Here is a 23,702-nt window from a genome sequence, read left to right as displayed (position 1 = left end):
TCCTGTTCTTCCACAGTCCCCAATCCCTCTGCTGATAGTGCAGAGCCTTAGGAGGCACTCTACACATGCTCAGTTTGGTGTGTATTGCTAGAGAGTTTTGTTGTTGTTTTTTTAGGGGGGGGGGTGCATGTGATCATCACAGGGCCAATCAGCACTGTCCAGACAGAGGGTCAAGGATCATGTAGCCTCAATGGACAGTCAGAGGACAATGAAAACTCCTTGTACGAACTTTAACCAGCGCTTGGCCGGACATTGATAGTCACAAGACTGCTTATACTTCTGATGAGAAAAGGTATTTAGCAGTTTATATTTACTAAAATAATTGCATTTCCATCTTCTGTGTACTGTGGGTGAGCAGATATAGTGAATGCAGAGTCATGGATTTACAGTTGTGTCCAAAATTATTCAACCCCCAATGCTGTAAAGGGGTTTAGGGACTATAGTGTACATTTGGAATTGTATTCAGAATCAAATCCTACAAGGACGTTGTAACTACCCAAATGCAACTAAAATGACATCAATTGTTTATGTAATACAGTAGTAAATGGTTCTTATGTGGTTTCTTCATTGCCACAATTATTCAACCCCTTAAAGACTACCACTCTGAAGAACAGAGGTTCATACAGGTGCTTTCCATCAGGTATTGAAAACACCTGTGGATGTCACCGAGCAGCAATCAAGCATAATAAGCACCAATTAGGCAGCTTTAAAATGACTGTGATACTCAGCTCCTTCTAGACATTTACTGGTGTGGTTACAAACATGGTGAAGGCAAGAGAATGGTCCAGGAAGACAAGAGAAGAGGTGATTTCTCTTCACAGGAAGGGCAATGGCTATAAGAAGATTGCAAAGATGTTAAACATACCAAGAGACACCTTAGGAAGCATCATTCGCAAATTCAAGGCAAAGGGCACTGTTGAAACGCTACCTGGTCGTGGCAGAAAGAAGATGCTGACTTCGACTGCTGTGCGCTACCTGAAGCGTAGAGTGGAGAGAAGTCCCCGTGTGACTGCTGAGGAACTGAGAAAAGATTTGTCAGATGTGGGTACAGAAGTTTCAGCCCAGACAATAAGACGCACACTGCGTAATGAAGGCCTCCGTGCCAGAACTCCCAGGCGTACCCCCTTGCTGTCTCCAAAGAATAAGAAGAGTCGACTGCAGTATGCCAAAAGCCATGTGGACAAACCACAAAAGTTGTGGGATAGTGTTCTGTGGACTGATGAAACAAAATTAGAACTGTTTGGGCCCATGGATCAACGCTATGTTTGGAGGAGGAAGAACAAGGCCTATGATGAAAAGAACACCTTGCCTACTGTGAAGCATGGTGGAGGGTCAATCATGCTTTGGGGCTGTTTTGCTTCTGCAGGTACAGGGAAGCTTCAGCGTGTGCAAGGTACCATGAATTCTCTTCAGTACCAGGAGATATTGGATGGAAACGTGATGCAGTCCGTCACACACCTGAGGCTTGGGAGACGTTGGACCTTTCAACAGGACAATGATCCCAAGCATACCTCCAAGTCCACTAGAGCATGGTTGCAGAGGAAAGGCTGGAACATTTTGGAGTGGCCATCGCAGTCACCAGACTTAAATCCGATTGAGAACCTCTGGTGGGACTTAAAGAAAGCAGTTGCAGTGCGCAAGCCTAAGAATGTGACTGAACTGGAGGCCTTTGCCCATGAAGAATGGGCGAAGATACCCGTAGATCGCTGCAAGACACTTGTGTCAAGCTATGCTTCACGTTTAAAAGCTGTTATAACTGTAAAAGGATGCTGTACTAAGTACTAAGATTGAATGTCACTTGGGGGTTGAATAAAACTGATAATGCTGTGAGCACAGAAAAGACATTTGTGGTTATTTCATTATAACTGTTATGTTATATTTGTCTGACCTACAAGTGCCTCTTTAATGTAAATGTAAGCAAGATGACTGAATGATCAAAAGCAATGTCAAACTGGCCAAAACACTCAATTTCAGTGGGGGTTGAATAATTTTGGACACAACTGTAGTAACACCTAAGTTTTTTTTTGTGCCAAGAACTATTGCTAACATCACACTGAGTACAGTGCCTAATAGTGAAGTAATTTATTGCTTGGTCATGCATAGGTATCCTGAGCATGATGTACAGGTAAGTAAAACATCTAATTCTACTTTACATGGCAATATCCAAGTTCCACTTGCTACACAGTGGGGAGGATTCCTCTATCCACCAAGCTGGAAGAATCTGTTCAATTTTTTTCTTTCAGCACACTGGCTGATCAAAAAAAGAATCATCAATGCTCAGCTTGACTCTGGTTTATTTAAAGCAAAGTAAAAACTATGACAAACACTAGCTGTAGCATGCCTGACATATTCCGTCCATGGACTTCATCAGCTTATAAAGAACTACTTCCTTAAAACAGCTTAAAAATAATCCTTATCAGGGACGGACTGACCATTTGGAAACTCAGGCACTGCCCAAGGGCCCGGGGTCAGTAGGGGGCCCCATGAGATGCCCCTGGTACCTTTTTCATAGGCTTTTTTGAGTTTGGGCAAGGACACAGGGGTCCCATGATCCCCTATTGCCCGGGGACCCCATGAGTTGTCAGTCCACCCCTGATCCTTACTTTGCCCAATTCATATTAACCCTTTCAATGCCTAGTCCATGTTTACATTAGACCTCCACCATACCTAATATTTAAATCTAACACATATAACATCTCTAAAAAACATAAATTAAAATATACAATAGTCTCCTATTGCATGTCACTTCACTGTACACTATTATTCGTATTCAACATGGAATATGCTTTATTACATTGTTCTGGCATACAACTGTAGCATCCTCCTAGATAGGCGCCAGGATAAGTAGATAATATTTGGTTCCTCTACTTAGGAGAACTGTTAGGAAAATCTACTTTGGCTTTCTGCTTAACAGATAGCTGAAATTGTTAAATAGTGCTTTCTCAGTGTGTTCAAGTTCTGCAAGTTCTGCCTCTGACTTCCTATGTATCCAAGTAATCTAGGAAGGTTCTGAATGTATAGTTGGAACTCGTGCAAAACACAGTATGACTATTAATGCCATTCCAGCCAATCCCAGGGAGTGGAGCCCTGAAGAATGCTGGGAGAGGCTATTTATTCTTTAGGCACATAGAGGCCTGGGTGTTTCCTGGAGAGGAGTGCACCAGCTTGGGGGAAGGCATGCTGCCTCCCTAGGTACCTGCTGCCATGCGACCTCAGGTGGGCTACCTGAGGGCCTAAAGTAAGAGAGCGACAGTGACTCTGGTTCTTCAGTAAACTGACAAAGGGGAGCTGTCTACCAAAGATCTGTCTGGTATCACTGGAGGGTATGACTTGGAAGATTGGAAAGAGGCTTTCAAGGCTACCATTCTGTCTTTGGGCCTTGTGAGTACAGACACTGTTGGATCTTGTGTGACTCTGTGTGCTTTGCTCCCCCTCTGGTGCCATGAAGAGCACTGTCATTTTAACTTCTTCCTAACATTGGAACTTTGCTGAAGGCTGCTGCTTAAGGAAGTCCTGTCCTCAACTGTAATTAGTTATATTCCTGGAGTATCCTTCTAAATTCCCCATCCCTATCTAAGTTCTCCAGTAATAAAACTACAAAAACAAAATTCCTAGACTGATTGTTGGAGACAATGAGCAAAAGTTTGTGTGCACCTGGCTGTGAAACTACCATGTGCCTGGCTGCGGGTTGAAATTACTACAGTGACTCCCATGGGGGTAAGCGCTGCACAGCATAAACAAATAAAGGTTTTTCAGAAACACTGGACTGTATTAGGGAGATACCCTATTTAGGTACATGTATACTTGATTTCCCCAGTGTTAACCTATATAAAGGCCTCTAATTTGAGAGATCCTATTTCTCTTGGGGATATTGAACAACCTATTAACCTAAGGGTACTATTAAGGATATACAAGGTTTTGTTAAGATATGGCCAATGTTAGTGGGCAAAAAATAGAAGAAAGACCTCAATAGCAGATTTCAAAACTAGAAAAGAAATAAACGTTCACCAATTTATTACTTGTGTTGCCCCTCTACACTCCCCCATCCTATACCATCCTGGGGTATGCAGAGAGCTGATATTCAATTCTCAAGGGGAATCCTGGCCTGAAATTGTGGGTTTGTAAATAATTGGGCCAGAAGTGCCGGTGACACCTAATGGCAGAAGGGAGAATTGACAGTCAGACTGCACTTAAGGGTAATTGAGCGAAAGAAAACTACACGTAGCACTGGCTGGTTATAGCTATGCAGAATAAATTTAGGCGTCACTCCTGCATATGAAAGAGTGGCTACACTTGTGACGGCAGATATGTGATATATGTTTTAGAGTGCCCTTGCGGACACTTTTACATTGGCTGCACTACCCGTAGATTGAGAGATCGAACTGAGCTCATCTACTATATTGAAACAAAGAAAAAAACCCATAGTGTTCTGTATTGCAAAAAATTTAAGAATGCTGACCCTAAGGGGAGAAAAATCTCTAAATGGAAAAAACAGAAATGTAAATAGAGAGGAAAGTCCAAGAAGAGAAACGTTCTGGAATCATAACTGAAATATACTGAAACCAGTGGGATGAATATAGATAAAGAATTGAATTGTTTATTGAGAAAACAGATAGGTTTGGGAAATAAATGTGGGTACCATCTGATGTTGGAGGCTAAGCACAGTTGGGCCTTGTTAATTCTTGAATGTATGTAAGAGGATGTATTTGTTTTTTAATCATATTTTTAATACATGTGATTTTATGTATAATGCATATTGAATGATTTTAATAAAATTATGTTTATTATTGATGTTATACATATACTGTATGTGTTATGCTAAGACATTATGTAATAAGGATTTTTGATGCTGTAATCCTGTTTATCTGATATGAAGCTCGAAGGTGGCCAAAGAGCTAGGAGGAGGAACAGCAGCATGGGGCAATTACAATTGCTACTAGTGATTACCTGGAGAACCAGTGAATAAGAGGCGGCAGGTTTAAATACCTACATCAATACAGGTCTAACGTTTCTGGTGAGTGCTGAATCAGATGGGTATTTGTAATACAAAGCATGGCTATTTGAGTACTATATTTGTTATCTGAATACCCAGGAGTGGGAGAATGAGCTGCGACTGGACATCAATATATACAAGTTCTGTGTTGATATTTATGAACTGTATGAGAAGAAGTTCAGTCCGCAAGTGTGATAAATGGAAGTTTGCACTCTTTAGGTTTCATCAAGCAGGATTCTTCCCCCTCTTTGCAACTTACCACTTAATCCATTTTTTGTATTTTCCGAAGAATCTTCCAAGTGGTTTTAGAAAATTTTTGATTATGTTGCCATATAACTTCACCACAAGATCATAAGCGAGAAAGAAAAGAACAACGCATGTTATAACCACCAGTGCCACAGCACGATTAAAGTTCAGCACACAAGCTGCAATGAAATAGGCCGCATAACCTGGTAAACAAAGAAGAGTGAATGAGAAAACAAGCAAGCAATAAGAAAATACATTAATTTAATAATAAGAAAATACTGCACAATGCATTTTATAAGGTTCTTTCAAGAAAGATTTATATATGAACTGCGCTACTTTTTCAAACAACTTGCTGGAAAAGAGACCTGCACTCCCATGGTGTATTTAGACCTCTTGAAAACATATAACACATATGAATGGCAGCAAGGAGGGTAGACCTTAACATCCATAGTGTCCATGCTGGCTGAGGTTTCTGTGCTGTGAGCTACTGGTCTCTGTTTGTGACTAGTAACCACCAGAATGGGCTCCCGATCATGTGACCAATGTGACAGCCAATCAAAATAATCACATGAGTGGGAATTCTGCCCCACCTACTGCCATTAAGACCCAGTTAAAGGGCCGCCGGGGGGGGGGGTGCAGGAAAGGATAAGCAAGAAATTCATGTATTAGGGATGTTAAAAAGAGACAGTTTACAACTGTTAGAGTTCCTGCTCTCTCAGTGCTGCTTCCTTACACTTCCAGTCTTTACAGGAAACAGTTAACAATGGACAGTGCAATCTTGAGCCAGTCTGTTGGCTTGGAGAAGGGGGGGGAGAGATTGGGCTGTGTGTTTCTATTGATGAAACAATGTACGGAAAACACAACTCTAGTCCCTGCATACAAGGGCAACTCCAGAGGATTCTGGAATAGAAAGGAGGCAGGAAACCTGTTTAGTCCTGTTAGGTCACCATCGGCTTACATTGGCCTAGGATTTAAAGTGGTATTAAACCCAAAAGCAAACATTTATTATAATGCAGCTTACAATTTCTTAGATGTGATCAGGGTCGGGAGGGGCTGAGCAGGATCCTGTCCTGGGCAGAGTGTTAAGGGGGGTGTACTGGCGACTTAGCTGCTTGTGCCGCTCCTCACTGACAGAGTAATTCCCTCATCTTGCCACTACACTGGCATCTGCTCGGGAGATGATTCTGGTGTTTTCCTCTATCCAGCCTGTAGGTGGATATGAAGAGCCTGTACTGAGACTAGAAACTCAGGACAACACTGCTCTGCTGAGTAGTGAGGGCACACTGCTCTTCTCATTGGCTCTCCCCTTGTCATGTGACATGTCACATGACTAGAGATGAGAAGAAGACACTTCCAGCATGTTAACTGTGAGTACAACGGGAAGGGGAGGGCAAGTAAGCCTTAGACCTCCCCTCTCCTCCTCAGACCCCCCCCAACACACCCTCTCCTCCTCAGACCACCCCACACTCCCCTCTTTTCCTCAGACCACCCCACACTCCCCTCTCCTCCTCGGATCTCTCCACACCTCCCTTCTCCTCCTCAGATGCCCCCACACCCCCCTCTTTTCCTCAGAGCCCCCCTATATCTCCCCTCTCCTCAGACCACCCCACACCCCCTCTTTTCCTCTGACCAGGAAGGGCTGGGTAGTTCACTTTATACAGCAAGGTGATATTGATGCCTAAGTAAGATAAGGATGGGGACTAGAGATGTAAAATTTCCAGAAATTTTTAAGCCGTGGAAAAAAAAAGTTTTTTCCCTGTTTTTTTCCAGAAAAAAATGAAATTTTTAAAACATTGAAAAAGTGAGGAGTAGTTATACAAATTGAAAGTCATTTTGTTACACTGGGAAGGTGAAATGCAGTGTATATAAAAGTATTATGCTTTAAATAAAAGAACAGCTTATTCAGTAAATGAATCAAACTTGCTTTTTAAAATTGTATTTTTTATACAAATGGAATAACAAGGACTGTGTATGTTAAAACATTTTAACTATTCATGAGAACAGGTAACCACCCCCTTTTCCTCATAATAATGTATAACCTTCCTGCCAATATGCATTTTTAGTTATTGACAATGATGATCCACAAGCATATATTGCTCTTGCAAGAGCTTGATCAATGTTTTCCTGATTTTCAGGGATTGTGTATTTTTGGGAGGCCGTGGTTTGCAACACTTCTTTACTTGAAGATGCTGCTGGTGAAGGACCACTTTGTGATGATCCAGGAGCAGCAGAAAGTGTTTCTGTGTTTCTGGAGTGAGAACTCTGGAGGGAAAAGCTACTTGCACTTACTTAAATTACTTTTTTAGTGTTGTTGGGGCACTTTTGGCATGACAGGATGTGTTTTGTCATCCTTGTAGCATTTGGAAAAGACTATTTCTTCTCAAATATTTGCAAATTGCAGCTTTGCTCTCAGAAGAAATTGCACTGTGGAAATGTTTTGAAACTCTAGATTTCGGTCTCACCATTTTACTGGGAGGAGGAAAAGAAAAAACTATTTACTGACCAGACTATAGATAAACATTATGCTGTGATGGTGGAGAACATTAATAGGAATAATTTAAAGGTTATAAAGATAAACTAATTTGTCAGACAAATTTACCCTCGTACATGTCAATTAAGACCTGAGAGGACAAAAACTATTATCTACTGTATCCCAACAATCACCCAACTGTAGGAGGTGCAATATGGAGTCTGCATGCAAACTAAACTGGAGCCTTTCCTCTGCAGTGCCTCTAGTGGCAGAACTGCATATTTCTCTTGTCTGAGAACTGCATTGAGAAGTACAGTGTTACTTGAACTGTACTCCTGGTTTGATTGTCTTTGGCTGAGAGAACTTGCAATAATATAACACTTTACATAAAGTCTCAGAAAGGTTTCATTAAGGTCTTCATGTTATATAGTTTGATTACCATGTCATGGATATTATTTATCATTGTAAAAGAACATATTCCACACTTCTGGTTTTTTTTTCATTTTTTCTGAAAAAAAAAACAAAAAATGACTTTGAAAAATAATGGAAAAAAACTCTTTTTCCCAATTTGTAATTTTTTTTTCTTCTCGAGCCTTCCCATCTCTAATGGGGACCAAGTGATTTGGAGGCATAATCAGGAATTTAGAGTGATATTTAAAGCTGTGGATTCTGCTTTGTTGACTTTAAATCCTGAAATTATAGCAACGTCTAATAGAGTATTACAAAGATCTGGCAAAGTAATGTGTGGAGTGAGAATATTCAATAAGGTATCATCAGCAAATAACATGATTTTTTTGCTGGGTATCTGCAAACTCAAGATCAAGAATCAAGAAGAGGATCTTAGGCAAAGAGGATTGAGGATAAGGGACAACCCTGTTGAAACTAATGAAAGGGTTAGAGCTTAAACCCCCATATTTTAGAGATGCTGAGGGATTTGCATATAGAGCCACAGAATATTTACAAGGAGTAGCCAGCAATGGCATCTTACATATTTCTTTCACTACCAGTTACCACTAACACATCCATCAAGTCCCATTTTTTTTGTTTGTTTTTGGGTTTTTTTAATGACTGTTTTCTTTCATAGCAATGTGATGGAGGTGATTAAACTCCAAATAAAACCTTGGCAAATGTCTGGGCAAATCATGTATTCAGACTGTATGCCCCCCAGTTAGCATCTAGGCCTATAGCAATGGTGGGGCCCTGTAGCCAATGCATATAAAACCTACCCTTATATTAGCAATCGAAAGCAACAGATAAATATGATTTATCCTTCATGCAGCAACTAAAATTTCTAGTTCTCGAATCTCTTATCTCTTTTCTAAAACAAGACAATTAGTGCAGAGCTGCAGTTAGAAACCATGGGGTACCATACAGCCAACCTGACAGGGCCCCCTTAAAAAAAAACACAGTTTACTATGTTGCAGTTATGAATGAACACAGTGAGTGATCAGTACTGATAATTGTGTTTATTCAAGAAAAGAAGGGGCCGGTTAATAGAATATAATTAATGAATCCTTCCCCTACTCTCCATTGTGAAGGATCGTATTGTGTGCTTGCAGCTGCCGGTGGGAAGGAGAGAAGGGAAGCCGGCACAGTGGGGGCCCAGGCAACAGGGTGAATCAGATGTGCACAGGGAGGGTGATCGGCATTAGGGGTGGTGGAGAGGGGCAATTCCTGGAACTGATTCCTTGTATGGCTCTCTATGCTGCAGCTGAAAACCAGTGGGAGGGAGAGGAGAAGAATCCAGCTTTCAGATGCTGCAGCGAGAGCCATTCAGGGGACCAGTTCCAGTAATTGTTTCCCCACCATGCCAATCACCTCCCCTGCCCACATCCAATTCACCCAGCTGCCTGGGCCCCTCTGATGGCCTGGGCCCCCTACAGGTGGACTGGTGGTACCTCCTTATCCACGACCCTGAATTAATGCATGTGTCGCTGAACTTTGGGCTTGTGTGAATGTATAAATAAAGCTTGCTCTTGACATCGGTTTGAAACACATCCGAAATAATTTAAAATTCACCGACAATTGCATTTTTGCATTTCATATTTAAAATGCTTCAAGCTCCTTTTGAATTCCCATAGACTTGTAAGAGGTGAGAAGTAGTTCTGATCAAAACAAAAGTCATACCACTGGCAGGTTATGGTGAAGAGAACAAAAAAATGCCACAAAATAAAAATACTGTATTGATGTATTTTTAACTAAACATATTTAAATCTCATCTGTTCCACTCCAGTTTTTCATAAAATTTACTTTTTATGGACAACTACATAACTGATGTTATTAAACGCTTTGGCATTCACCCCAGAACTGTATCTTTATAGCACAATACAGCTTATGAAAGTATTAAACCTGCATACAGCTGTTTCCAACATGTTAGCACTTGTCATTGCAATATACTATGGGATTGATCTACTAAAGGCTAATAGACTGTGCACTTTGCAAGTGCAGTTGTACTCTGCAAGGACATTTACTCCAGAGCTTAGTGAATGATGTGAAGCTTCACATTGCAAAGAATATCCAATCATGTGCAAGGAGAATACAAAAAACTTTAGTTTTGTTTACATATGATTGGATGATAGAAGTCAGCAGAGCTTCCCTTTGTTTACTAAGCTCTAGAGAAAATGCCCTTGCAGAGTGCAACTGCACCTGATAACTGTACAGTTCTTGTCTTTAGTAAATCAACCACTATGACAATGGAAAGGGGTATGGGAAACAACTAAATTAAAGGAAGGAGGTCAAAAAGCAAACAATAAGTGCTACACTAAAATGCTCAGAAGAATATGTACTGGAAAGCCTAGGGCACGGGTGTCAAACTGGCAGCCCTCCAGCTGTTGCTAAACTACAAGCCCCATGAGGCATTGCAAGATTGACAGTTACAAAAATGACTCCCAAAGGCAGAGGCATGATGGGACTTGTAGTTTCACAATAGCTGGAGGGCCGCCAGTTTGACACCACTGGCCTAAGGTTTGCAAAGATTTGAAAATGTGTTTGTTTTCAGATGCTGAAGAGGAATGGATACACCGTAAATAGGCCAGTAACTATGGCTTGATTATCCAAGAAGGAAGACTTTCAAGAGATGTTTGTAGGCAATGGTTACCTGCACAGAGGATGGCAATTATAATGTATTTTATAATACGGGAATGATTCTTGGCATATTCTGCAGCTCTGTCATATGGCTCAGCTATTTTGCTACAAAAGGATCAAAATAACAATGTTAGACTTTCAAACAGTAACTATAATTTAAGGGAAAAAAATTAATATAAAAATAAGCTTAGACTGAAAAAACATATTGAATTTACTGTGTTTAACTACTCCACCGGGAAATTTTCATACAGATTTAGCCCCAGTACACCTCAATGCGGATTTAAAGTCACGCAACTTTGACAGCTGACTAATCTGTGTGACTTTATTGCTTGCTGACACTCAGTGTGACTTCATTAACCACTTGCCCTCTAAATATACTCCCCTTCCTGACCAGGCATTGCATTATTTTAACTGACAATTGCACGGTCATGCAACACTGCACCCAAATAAAATTTATGTCCTTTTTTTTCCTACAAATGGAGCTTTCTTTTGGTTGTATTTGATTGTCTCTGCATTTTTATTTTTTGTGCTATAAACAAAAAAAGACCGACAATTTTGAGAAAAAAAAACAATATTTTTGACTTTTTTCTATTAAACATGTCCAGTAAAAAAATTTAAAAAATCTAATTTTGTCATAAATTTAGGTCAAAATGTATTCTGCGACATGTTTTTGCTAAAAACAAATCTCAATACATGTAAATTAATTGGTTAACATGAAAGTTATAGCATCTACAAATGGCGGTATATATACTGGAATTTTTTTGGTTTTATACTAGTAATGACGGCGATCAGCGACTTATAACAGGACTGCAATGGGCATTCTGACACTGGGGGGAACTGACTAACTGTCACTGACATCCCCAGTGACACTAATACTGTGATCAATGCTGATAAAAAGCACTGACACTGTACTAATGACACTGGGCAGGAAGGGGTTAACATCTAGGGCTATCAAAGGGTTAACTGTGTGTGTTTTGCTGTGTGTGGGTTTTACAGTGTAAGTACATTGCTTTTTATTGCTCTGCTATGCAGAGCAATACAAAGCTGTGTGCTGGAGCTGACAGGGGAGAGATTTGTATTGTTACATACAGACCTCTCCCCCGTCAGTGATACTCAGCGATCTCCAGGTGCCAGCGGGGAATCACTGATCGACAGCTTAAGCCGCCAACGGCAGCTCGGGTAGGGCTCGCGTTCGCCCCCTACCTGGAAATACAAAGTCATGTATATATACGTGAATTTACGCAGCCCTGCCACCCTGTAGCAGAATGTCTACTATAGGGCAGTGGGCAAACGGCTCACAGATGCCAATGCAAGTCACAATGAAGTCGCACAAAAACAGTGCAGGAACCTTTTTTAAAGTTGCTGTGACTTGAGTCACACTGATTAGAATGGGCCATTGCCAGTAATGGGATGCAAATTTCGAGTCACATGACAAGTCACACTGATGTGAACCAGGGCTTAGTCCACACAGAGCCTTATGCACACAGACCACCTACCTTTAGTAGGAGAAATCGATCTGCAAGGAATAAACAAACTTAATACTTGCCAGATTTATTTCTTCTGCTTGTTTTTACATGCATCTAGGTGTAAAAAAACTGGCTAAAAGGTCCCAGAATGCAGACACTTCTTGTGAAATTGTATTTTGTAAACACAGATTGAATGCAAATAGATGCATCTGAATGTCAAGATATGAATTCCATCATTGCAAAACATAATATGCTTCCAGATGCATTTAGAAATTGGCTCTAAAGACATCTAAATGCACATATATTGATGCCTGTGCACATAGGGCCTAAGGATCAATATGATACTCTAAAGGACTCAAACCCCAAAAGGCCTTTATTTTTACTTTTTGATCATCTAGCCCACAGGTGTCAAACTGGCGGCCCTCCAGCTGTTGCCAAACTACAAGTCCCATGAGGCATTGCAAGATTGACAATTACAAGCATGAATTGCAAAAGGTAGAGGTATGATGGGACTTGTAGTTTTGAAGCAGCTGGAGGGCTGCCAGTTTGACAGCCCTGATAAAGAGTAGGAATGAGTGAACCAGGCATTGTTGGGTTCACAGGAGCTTCTGAAGACCCAGGAAAAAACTGCTAAACCCAAACATAGCACCAAACGCCACAGAAGTCTATAGCAGCTGAATCTGTTATTTTACAGCCTTTTTCATAGTCAATTTGCAAGCCTTAGTTACTGAAATGACATCTATAGCTGGGCTCTGACGTGGGGACATGTACGAATGCAAAAAAAAAAAGTTGATTTTATATTTTACCATTCAGCAGAAGGCCTTTAATTGCAGCTTAGAGGGCAACATTGAAAATATACAAATCCTTTAAATACTATGTGTGGGGAATGACTTAAAGCTGCATGTGAAGTTGTGGATACAGTGCAATGTCCTCCTTTTAACCATTTGCCGATTTGCCTGCAGTAAATTTACTGTGGGCAGGCAAATGTGTATAGGCACTGTCATGTACCTATACGTCGGCACCTTCTTTCAGGTTCAGGGCACACGCGCCATCCACCCCCCTCAGCCGACTCCCTCTGTGACTGGACAAAGCAGGATTTTGTCAGCCGGTTTTAGCCAATGATTCATGGCTGAGACCTGCTGATCGGTTGTGTGCAATCACAGCCCAGAGCCCTGTGTTGGCAAACACACAGGGCTCTGCGCTGAGGGAATGATCTTTATGCTTCTTCTTGCTGCAAAGTAGCTACAAGGATCAAACATATTTTTAGTAAAAAGCAACACACATTAACAGTTGTTAGGCACACACTTATCCCCTTGATTACCCTGAGATGTTAACCCCTTCCCAGCCAGTGTTAGTAGTACGTTGATAGTGTATAGTATTATCACTGATCACTGTATTAGTATCACTGGTGATATCAGTGTCAGTCAGTTAGTCTACCTACCACCGAGTGTCAGTTAGTGTCAGATTGCCACAGGAAGAAGGGTCAGCCACACACTGGAGGATTGATGAATATAGTGTATATTTATTGATCCATAGGACACACAAAACACCAGGACATGAATAAAGGAGCTGTTAACGCGTTTCACATGATCTCGTGCTTAATCATAATCAGAGTGTCAGATTGCCCACCGCACAATTACAGTCCCACTATAAGTTGCTGATCACAACCGTTATTAGTATAAAAAAAAAAAATTCAGGTATACTGTATATACTATAGTTTGTAGACACTATAACTGTTAAACAAATCAATATGTACTTATTGGGATTCTTTTTTTTACCAAAGACATGTTGCAGAATACATATTGTCATGTTGAAACAGGAAGGGGCCATTCCAAAATGTTTCCACAAAGTTGGGAGCATGAAATTGTCCAAAATGTCTTGGTATGCAGACGCCTTAAGAGTTTCCTTCACTGGAATTAAGAGGCCAAGCGCAACCCCTGGAAAAACAACCCCACACCATAATCCCCCCTCCACCAAACTTTACACTTCGCACAATGCAGTCAGGCAAGTACCATTCTCATGGCAACCGCCAGACCCAGACACTTCCATTGGATTGCCGGACAGAGAAGCGGGATTCATCACTCCAGAGAGCATGTCTCCACTGCTCTAGAGTCCAGTTGTGGCGTGCTTTACACCACTGCATCCGATGCTTTGCATTGCACTTGGTGATGTAAAGCTTGGATGCAGCTGCTCGGCCATGGAAACCCATTCCAAAAAGCTCTCTATGCATGGTTGTTGTGCTAATCTGCAGACCACATGAAGTTTGGAGGTCTTTAGCTATTGACTCTGCAGACAGTTGGCAACTTCTGCGCACTCTGTGCTTCAACATGCGCTGACCCCACTCTGTCATTTTACATGGCCTACCACTTTGTGACTGAGTTGTTGTTGTTCCCAGTTGCTTCCACTTTGTTAGAATACCACTAACAGTTGATTGTGAAATATTTAGTATCAGGGAAATTTCATGGATGCACATACTGCACAGGTGGCAACCCATCACGGTACCATGTTTGAAAGAACTGAGCTCCTGAGAGCAACCCATTCTTACACAAATGTTTGTAGAAGCAGTCTGCATGTCTAGATGCTTGATGTTATACACCTGTGGCCATGGAGGCGATTGGATCACCTGAATCCAATGATTTGGAGGGGTGTCCCAATACTTTTGGCAATATAGTGTATTTAGTGTCACTTTAGGCGTGGACAATGCAAACTCCAGATATTTTTGTTAGCTTGGAGAAAAAGGATGAGGTGGGAATAGGAGAGTGCCTTGCCATTGTAGGCTGTAGGTTTGTTTGTTTCTGTTATTGTACATGAAACAGGAAACCTGGGGCAGCGGTTGTAACTGCAGTTTAAAGCGCTAAACAAAAAGAAGCTGCATACTTTGTAATTGATTAATCAGCTGCTTTGGGTGCTTAACTGAAGGATTAATATCACATGTGATATAATGTGCCGCTACAGTGCAATGTAGTATTGCTAAGTGACAGTAACATATTTGGCCTCTTTCACGTGGGGTGGACTCCGTCAAGCTGAACCGCCTGCACAGCGGGGGATCTGTCCACTGATCCCCGCTGAGCAAGCCGATGACAGATCCATGCCCACTCTGCAGAGTGGACACAGCCTGCTGTTCTCCATGGGGTGGCCAGATGTAAATAGACAAGACTGTCATCCGATCCAATCCACTAGACAGAGGGGGAACATATCCCCATCTGTATGTTTTTGGCGGACTGGATTGGATCTGATGCAAGTGGGTGTAAAAAGACACATGGCCGTTTACATCCACTTCCCCAAAGAGAACAATAGGTGGTCCGAACAGGTCCAACTGAAAAATGGACAGGCAGACCCCATTGGGGCGTTAGGGTCAAGATGATTATTTTTACTTTGCTATTTTATCATCTAATGATAGTTTTTCCCTAAAAAACTAACAGATTACAAACATAAATATAATTTTGGTGTGGATTGGTGTACTAAATTATATTATTTTATCTCACAATTCAATGGTTATAATATATATGTTGGTTGCCATTATGACAGCAATAATTGGGCAATTCAAATCTAATTTCTGCCTAGGTGACCCTTGCTGACTTTGTCAGCCAGTGCCTAGAAGTACCATATCTTTGCTCTTGGCTGCTGAACAGATTGGCAGACAAATAAAGGAAAGAAGGTAAGTATGTGCTGTTTGAGCAAGGGCATTACAGTGTTTCGGACAACGTGCAAGTTTAGTTTAATGATAGACCCAGAAAAAGCATGCAGGCCAGGAGTTTTTACTTCACTGGTTGCATATTTGTTCTGTGTCGATGATATCCAAAGCAATGAAGAAATGGGGGGGGGGGGGGACTTGCCCCTTCAGAACTTATTAACAGTGCTTATAATTTTTTTCCTGGAAAAGTCCTAAACAATAGTCAATTTACCTGTGAGATCCTACATTTGAGATCAACTGTCTATAGTTCTATGCCACAATTCTAATCAGCATGCTTGGTCATAGTCTGAATGAGACAGCCAAATTTCACCTCTAAGTTTCTCAAAGGGTTGATGAGGATTTGGGATGCTTATAATGCCTGTGTTGCTTTGTCATGCACAAACGTTGTATATTTATATATAAAGCTCAACTTTGCCAATTTCACTCACCTTAAAAAATTTCTCTGGTTTACATTGCTTGATTTGCTGATACCTATGTCATCATAAAAATTATTTGGTGTTTGACTCTCTTGCTCCTTAAAAAATACATTTAGAAAGGCATGATTCATTGACACCACAGCTGACACAGAACATATCTTGACAATTATATTATAGCATATACTGTATACTGTATAAAAGAAAAAATCAGACGCACGCTGCACATTTAAGTTTATGAAGTAGACATTTCCTAACTGGTTCACCTATAGCTATCAATTAATATAAATGTTTTTGTTTTGATAATCTTGCCTTTAAATATACAGTCAACATACATTGGTTAGGGAAAATCTGGTTTTATTACAGAAAAGATCACAGAAAATATTGACCAATTATTTAACACCTGTAGATATAACCAAATGATTTAGTCTTTAGTCTTATTAGCAACTCATAGAAAATCATAAATCATAATTCTTACATCATCATAAATATGAGATGAACATTTGAGCTTGTTTCATAAAAATACAATTAGCATGTATTATATTAAGGAAGGAAGAATTTAACTCCATGCGAACAAAACTCTCAAAAAACCATTTATGCTTGATAAAGAATACAAATACATACCCAAATGAACTGGTCAGAAAACCAGTTGATTACATTGTAAATACAAACTGAACAAATGCAGAGTAATTACACACCTATTTGTGCAATTTAAGTTTACAAAGTCCATAACCCCATATCTAATCATAAAAAGACATAGATGGTATTTATTCTTTTTTCAATAATTACTTTTGTATTTCATTAATTACCTAAAAATATTTATAAAGAAAAGCTTTCATTGCTTCTTTTTTTCTAGCATATCATGGGAGGGACAGTTTTGACTAATGTTAATTATTTGCCACTCTTCTTTAGTACCTCTTCCTATGGTGATCATTAATGTGCCTCTTACTTCCTTGCTTCCTTTATATATGTTAATAGATGAGGATTTATTTATGTTACTCAGTTAAAGAGTGCTGACACGTTTGTTCTTTGAACAGTTTCTTCCAGAGAGCACTGAACCAATGACATCAGTCCCAGTCCCATGAAGGGGCTCAAATATTAATGTTCCTATGGCTGTCATGCACACACACACAGGGGGACATTTACCATTTACACTATGTTGCACAGTAAGGCAATTCATAGGATAACACAAAAGCAATGAAACCAATTTACTGTAGCGCTACCCCCTTGAGGGCTACTGTGTTTCTAGGCCCTCCTAAGCTCTGCACAGCCAGGCAACACGCATTTTCCACACTTGCACCCACAGTCAACGAACAGTCCTTGCACTTGGTTTTTGTTATTTTATTAAGGGAAATAACTTGGATAGGGTAAATGGGACTATGAGATGCCCAACTTAATTGAATCAAAGCATAGGAACAGCTTCCTTCCTGCAGTATTTATAGAAACAGATACTGGACTGTTCTTTTGCTTGAAAGATGTTAGTCTTTGCAGATCAATAGCAACATTCCCTTACGGGTGAAGAACTTGCAGCCACTTTGAAAAAAATCAGCTCAACTTGTCAACTACATGCAGAGATGTTTCCTCCACCCTGTTGAACTGCTCTCAACTCCACAGCCTGCAGACACTACCAGCCCTCTTGGCTGCTCTGAAGATCTTCCAGGACAAGGATAAAGAAAGCTTGCTACATGTGGCAGTATCTCCCCTTGTGAATCCCTGGAAATGCTGATGCACGCACTCTGTCCTCCTTGCTCCCACTGCTCCCAGGTCTGGATCCTGTTCATGCCATAGTGCTGAATGGATGCTTCTGAGCCAGCCTGAGCCCAGCCTGGAGGCCAGCCCCCCTAGACATACAGGACCCCTCCCCGACCACCAACAGTCTCCTCAGCACTCCCATCTTCCACCCGACTCCCCCAGCCGGCCTGACTATCCCATATTTAAAAGCTGGTCACCAAATGAAAACCCAGCCCTAAAACAAAAAACTTTTTTTTCAAAGGAAAGTCTTGCAGAAAATAAAGCAGTTTAATCTAAAAAAGACCCTATCAATATACAATAAACCCTAATATACCAACAGAATAAATGGAAACCAAAAATATCACCCCCTGAAATAAAAGCCCATCTTTTTTAAGGGAAGCCTAGGTGCAAAAAAAAAAACGGTTTTACCTAAAATAAAGCCCCCATCATCATAAAAGAATGAACAATATACCCCCCAAAATACAGTAAAATTCCAAAGTACTCCCTCATCTTAAAACAAAAGCCCCATTTATTTTTAAAGGGAAGCCTTGCAGTAATAAAAATTGCAATTGAAGGAACAGTAGCTAAAAGTAACCTCAAATTAACCTCAAATAAATTGAAGACAAATAAGCCCCCAATAATATGAAAAAAGCAGCAAAGGGGTTGATTGCCCAAAGAGCCAGCAATCAGAATTAAAGCAACCTTTTTTAACTGATCCTATTCTTTCCCTGTGTAGTTCATCAGCTTTCCTTTTCCTTTCCCTACAGCATATTCTAAACATTGACACTATGGCTGCTCTGTGCCCCCCACCCCCACCCTTTTGTAGTAAGCAGGCTAGTTTATGCCTCCTTATTGGCCTTTCTAAGCTTCTAAGTGGGATCTGGGAGGCACCAAACAACAGGTTAAATCTATGAATTGGAGGAAGTTACTTAAGGATAAAGTAAAAATAGAGGGGAACTTTGGTTTGGCAGAAAGAATAATTAGGAAACATTGGCCTATCCTTTGAAATCAGGTCAGTACAAGATGGATGCTTATAGGTTCCTATGGGCTACTGCACTTAGCACTAAAGAATACGAGTTACTGTTAAATAATTAACATTTAATTACATACAATGATAAAATGTATTTTACACCAGCCATGTGGATACATGGACTTGTGTAACATGTTGAATATTACAGAAAAAGTGGCCTAAATCCCTTAGAAATTTTGACCTGACTAAAAGAAAAGAAAGTTGTAAAGGTGCATGTTTATTAAATTACATGTTCCTTCTAGGAAACTTTTTTTTTTTTTTTTACCATACTATATACTCTTTGAAGAGAATTAGTTCCAAGACTATACACATGACTTTCAATGTTTTGCAAAACATGAATATACAGTAAGCCTACAAGTACAATGCACATTACCTTACCTCATCATTAAAAGCCTCATTTTGAATCCCTGGATTTTGTGACATTTCCATCTCTGTTCAGGATAAAAAAGCATGATTTAACAACATTCATATTGGTTACTTTAAAATTCTCTGTGTGGATTTTACAAAATGAACAATAACAGTGTAACAATGAAAAATAATTAAAAAAGATGAGTAATGTGCTACCTACAAGAGTTTACTATTAGGCCCAGTTCACCCAGGGGGTATTAGCTTTGTGCCCCATGCAGGGCCATTTTTTCCCAGCACAGGGATGCACAGGTGTTGCATACATCCCTATGCTAGTGTCCCCTTGTTTTCTATTGGGACAGGCGGCTACATGGACACAGCTGCTAAGTCCCAATATGACATGTAGGTAAATGCCGGGGCGGGTCCCTGAACTCTACTCTGTGTGCAAAAATGCAATAATGTAGAGCAAATAAACAGTGCATATGTATAGCTAAAATGAAAGCTATAATAGAGAGTTTGACAAATACTCTTCTCTTTAAAAACAGAGGAGTCTATTCAAAACAAATGACTTTATTGCTTTTAGCAAACAAAGTCACTTTACTTCCTGGTGGCCAAATCATAGACAGATGAAAAGATATCACAATTGCATAAAACTGCACTCTGCTGTTCTGCTTCCCCCAAACTATCTAAGAGATCTTCCAGATCACTAAAGTCCCATCTACAGTGATCGTTGCTATCATCCTGATTACAGGGATCCTCACTGATAAGGACCGGTGCTGAAACAGAAGAAGCTAAAGTGGAAGTTTACTGCTTCAAGAGGAAAGAAGACCTCAAAGCACCAACTGCACAGGCTTGTGCATAGGCAAAAGCAGCTTAGGTGTGTAGCATTTGCAGGAGCCCCCTGCAGAAGCTAATGGTAATGATGGGTTCTCTATTTTGCCATGACTCAGTTCCCACTGAAATATTTGTCATTAGTATGCTACAACTCTATGACAGTACACAGAAAGTAGGCCAAGCAACTGGTTGTAGGTCAAATTAATGCAGTTAATGCATAAACCAATGAACACATAAACAGACAGGTTTATAGATGCTGTAACCAAATTATAACTGGTGAAAACACGATTAAAGTATTGGCATGAACTGAACCAAGAATGTCCTTATGTTCACACCATGCATACAGCCCCAATAATGTGTGGTTCTATGCATTCCTGACAAAAGGGGTACCACTGGAGGTGCCTATAAAGTACTGGTGCCTAATTATCAGTGTTGGCCAACTTTTGTTGGGGCCCTTCTGGAAGTGGTGCACATGTATCTGTACCTTCAAGAGTGTGCAGTGGACTGCTAAACAAAGAGCAGTCTCTGTTGCCATGTTGTCAGGAATGGGTTCACCTCTGGGTGGCTCCCAGAAATATAGGCTGCACCAGTAGGTCCACCAGTAGGTGTCTCTCAGCAATCAGAAGCTCATCATCCCCTGATGCTCATTGCATAAAGAGTATTTAAGCAGGAGGAGCCATTAGCAAGTGTGACTTCCTGACCACTGAGACCACAAGGAGGTCCAGTGCTCTGATCTTTACCACTGCCGGGTTAGTACAAGTTTTTTTGTTCTCATACTTACCTGTCCGCTTACTGGCTAATAGTGTATGTATGCACATGTGACCCTGGCTGTATGAGTGTTGCTCCAATAAAGTTTTTTGTACCTACCACACTATTGGCGTTCCCCTTTTTTTCCTTGACTCTCCTGTTGGAGGGTTGCAGATCTACACCTTCCATTTTTGGGGTACCTGGAACCAGAAGGGGGATCCCGGTCTACCTATCATTGGGGGCGAGAGGGTCTCTGGATCTGGAGGCATTGCTACACCCAAGGTTGATGTCAGCGCTTAAGAGGGGGATCCATGTGTTTTCTGGAGCTGCATGACTGGCTGGTCTTCTGGATAATATTACACACAGGCGCATTTAAAATGTGCGGTCGGTGAGTGCGCATTTTTACTATCTGATTCCAGTCACCTAATGAGGAGAAGGCCTGCACATATTTGTTATTATTGTGACAAAGACTTTATGAACTATTTTATTAATTTTAAAAATATATCACAGTGCTGCACTATATATATATATATAGTATTTAAGCTTTACCTGTGCTACTCCTCTTTGCCTTGGTGTTTGTCAATATGCCTCTGATCTGTGTCCCTGCATTCTGATTCTGCATCTCAATCCTGGTCCTGACCCTGCAGCCTGATCCCTTAAATTCCTGCTTGGTCCTTCTCCCGTTTACCCTATCCCTGTCCTGGCCTCCTCCCTGCTCCTTCTGCTTTATCTCCCATGTATAACCCTGGCTCTAACACTGACTATGCTTCTCATATCCTGCTATCTTTATATATTGGTTTGGGGCAGTTGTTCATTGTTTGTTCACTCACTTATAAAATTATTTTGTTTGATTTATGCAGTTCTGATATATTGGAGTTGTGTTTATATTTTCATTATTCTCTTACTCTAAAGGATACTAGCACTCAGTATCTTTGACATGTTAACTGTGTCAATGCTGGGATAAAACTCGGATGGTCAGCTCACACCTCCTGGTACACAGAAATCCGGTCCAGATAACTTATTGATCTGCAAGCCTCTGAAGTCAAGTTCCGGCGGATTAGTCTCTCAGCTCTGGTGTAGACACTCACATGGCAGCAGGTCTTTCCAGTCTTGGATTCCAACACGGCAGGAGAACTCTCAGTGTCTCAGTCCTTTGGTCCCTGGTGTGGGCACAGACACCTCAGCAATGGGTTTGCACTTCTCCAGCTCAAACAAAAGACTTATGGTGGCTCAGTCCCTTAGCACTCTGGTGTGAAAAGGTATAAACACCCCACACAACAAGGTCCTTACTCTCTCAATCCTGCCTCTGGACTGCCCATGATCTCTCTCAATTTTCCCAGGAAAATGCTGAAAATATCCTCTGAATGCAGGAAATCTTGGGTATTAAGGTCCTGTAGCCAATAGCCTCCATTCACTTGTACTGAGCAGTGACCCTTTAAGTGCTACATCTCCCAGAATCCATGGTGGCTGCATCATAAATCCTCCTTGCCATGGATTGGTTGTAAGCTGCTGTTGCAAGGACGGATGGGGGCAGGAGCAAGTGGAGGACACACAGAGCCAGCTCTGATCACAGTGAGGCTTCTATGAGAGTATAAGAGTCAGCAGCTGTGCCAATCTTTCAATGTTGATAGTGGCAGGGAGGGATGAGCAAGGACTTCACAAACCAGCGGGCACAGAAGTACAAGCCCACTCCTGTCACAGCTAACAATTCCAGTAGTGGAGGGGGCAGAGGATCTCACAGCCTCTCCAACCGCCGCCACTACAGGTGGAAGAAGAAGCAGCTTTAGCCACGTACAGAGCCTAGAAACAAGCTGCTAAAGAAGTAGATGGTTATTGCCCATTTTGAGAGCCTCTGATGACCCTGCAAGACAGACCTTGCAATTCATCCTAAGCCAGAATGATGTCAACACAATTGCACAGAACACTTCAAATCCTGTACACCGGCCAGTACATTCAACAGCAGGGTAAGCTGCAGCAGTAAACTATACAGGACACCTTAGCACAGCCTTTCACAATTGTTTCAATGCAGAGGAACCCTTGAAATAACTTTTGAGTCTCAGGGAACCCCTGGTAAAAATTGCTATATCTTCAACTCATGGTACATCAGTGTGATGGTCAATGGGAATAAAGCTCCTTACACTTGTGGTCATTGAGAAGAATTACCCACTTTCATATAGCTTAAAAAAATCAATGGTGTTAGTGAGAACTTATCTGAGAGGCAGAAACTGCTCATTGCTCAAGGAAACCTTAGCAGCCTCTGGAGGAAGCCAAGGATTCCATAGAACTTTGGTTGAGAAACCCTGCCCTACCACTTCAGGCACTTCTGTACCTCCCAAGTTACTAATGTCATATGTGATATCTCAAGTCATCAGAGACCATCCTGAATCTAGCTCATCAAATCACCTTAAAACCTCCTAAGACTGGTCACAACACAATTTCCAGATCCCAAATCTTCACCTAGACTGAACCTTTCTGCTACTTTATTCTACCGCCATCTCGAACAATGGTGAAGGAGTACCGGTTGTGACAAGGCCTGAAAGAACTGATATGCCAGACCTTGCTAAGTACAGGAGTCACAGAGAACCAATTAATGCAGGACTTATAAGGTTTGATGATCACCCAGAGAACTGCAAAAGCTGAGGCTTCACA

At 41.1% G+C, this 23,702-nt stretch overlaps 1 protein-coding gene across 1 annotated transcript in view; it reads right to left on the bottom strand.

Moving 5' to 3' along the window:
* Positions 1-23,702, bottom strand: part of LOC149443752 (sodium/nucleoside cotransporter 2-like) — a 92,542-nt gene that overhangs the window by 43,332 nt on the left and 25,508 nt on the right. The window contains exons 2-5 of the mRNA XM_089655273.1: positions 19,506-19,558; positions 16,382-16,467; positions 10,807-10,898; positions 5,253-5,442 (exon numbers count right to left, since the gene is read on the bottom strand). Coding sequence (XP_089511399.1) covers positions 5,253-5,442; positions 10,807-10,898; positions 16,382-16,467; positions 19,506-19,556 — 419 coding nt within the window. The 5' untranslated portion in view covers positions 19,557-19,558. The remainder of the gene's footprint in view (positions 1-5,252; positions 5,443-10,806; positions 10,899-16,381; positions 16,468-19,505; positions 19,559-23,702) is intronic.

The sequence above is a fragment of the Staurois parvus genome, unplaced genomic scaffold (genome assembly GCF_062004578.1).
Source record: "Staurois parvus isolate SC_StPar_1 unplaced genomic scaffold, SC_StPar_1.0 ptg000832l, whole genome shotgun sequence".
Classification (NCBI taxonomy): Eukaryota; Metazoa; Chordata; class Amphibia; order Anura; family Ranidae; genus Staurois; species Staurois parvus.
Note: the sequence above shows the minus strand (reverse complement) of the source record. Positions and strands in the feature narration are given on the sequence as shown.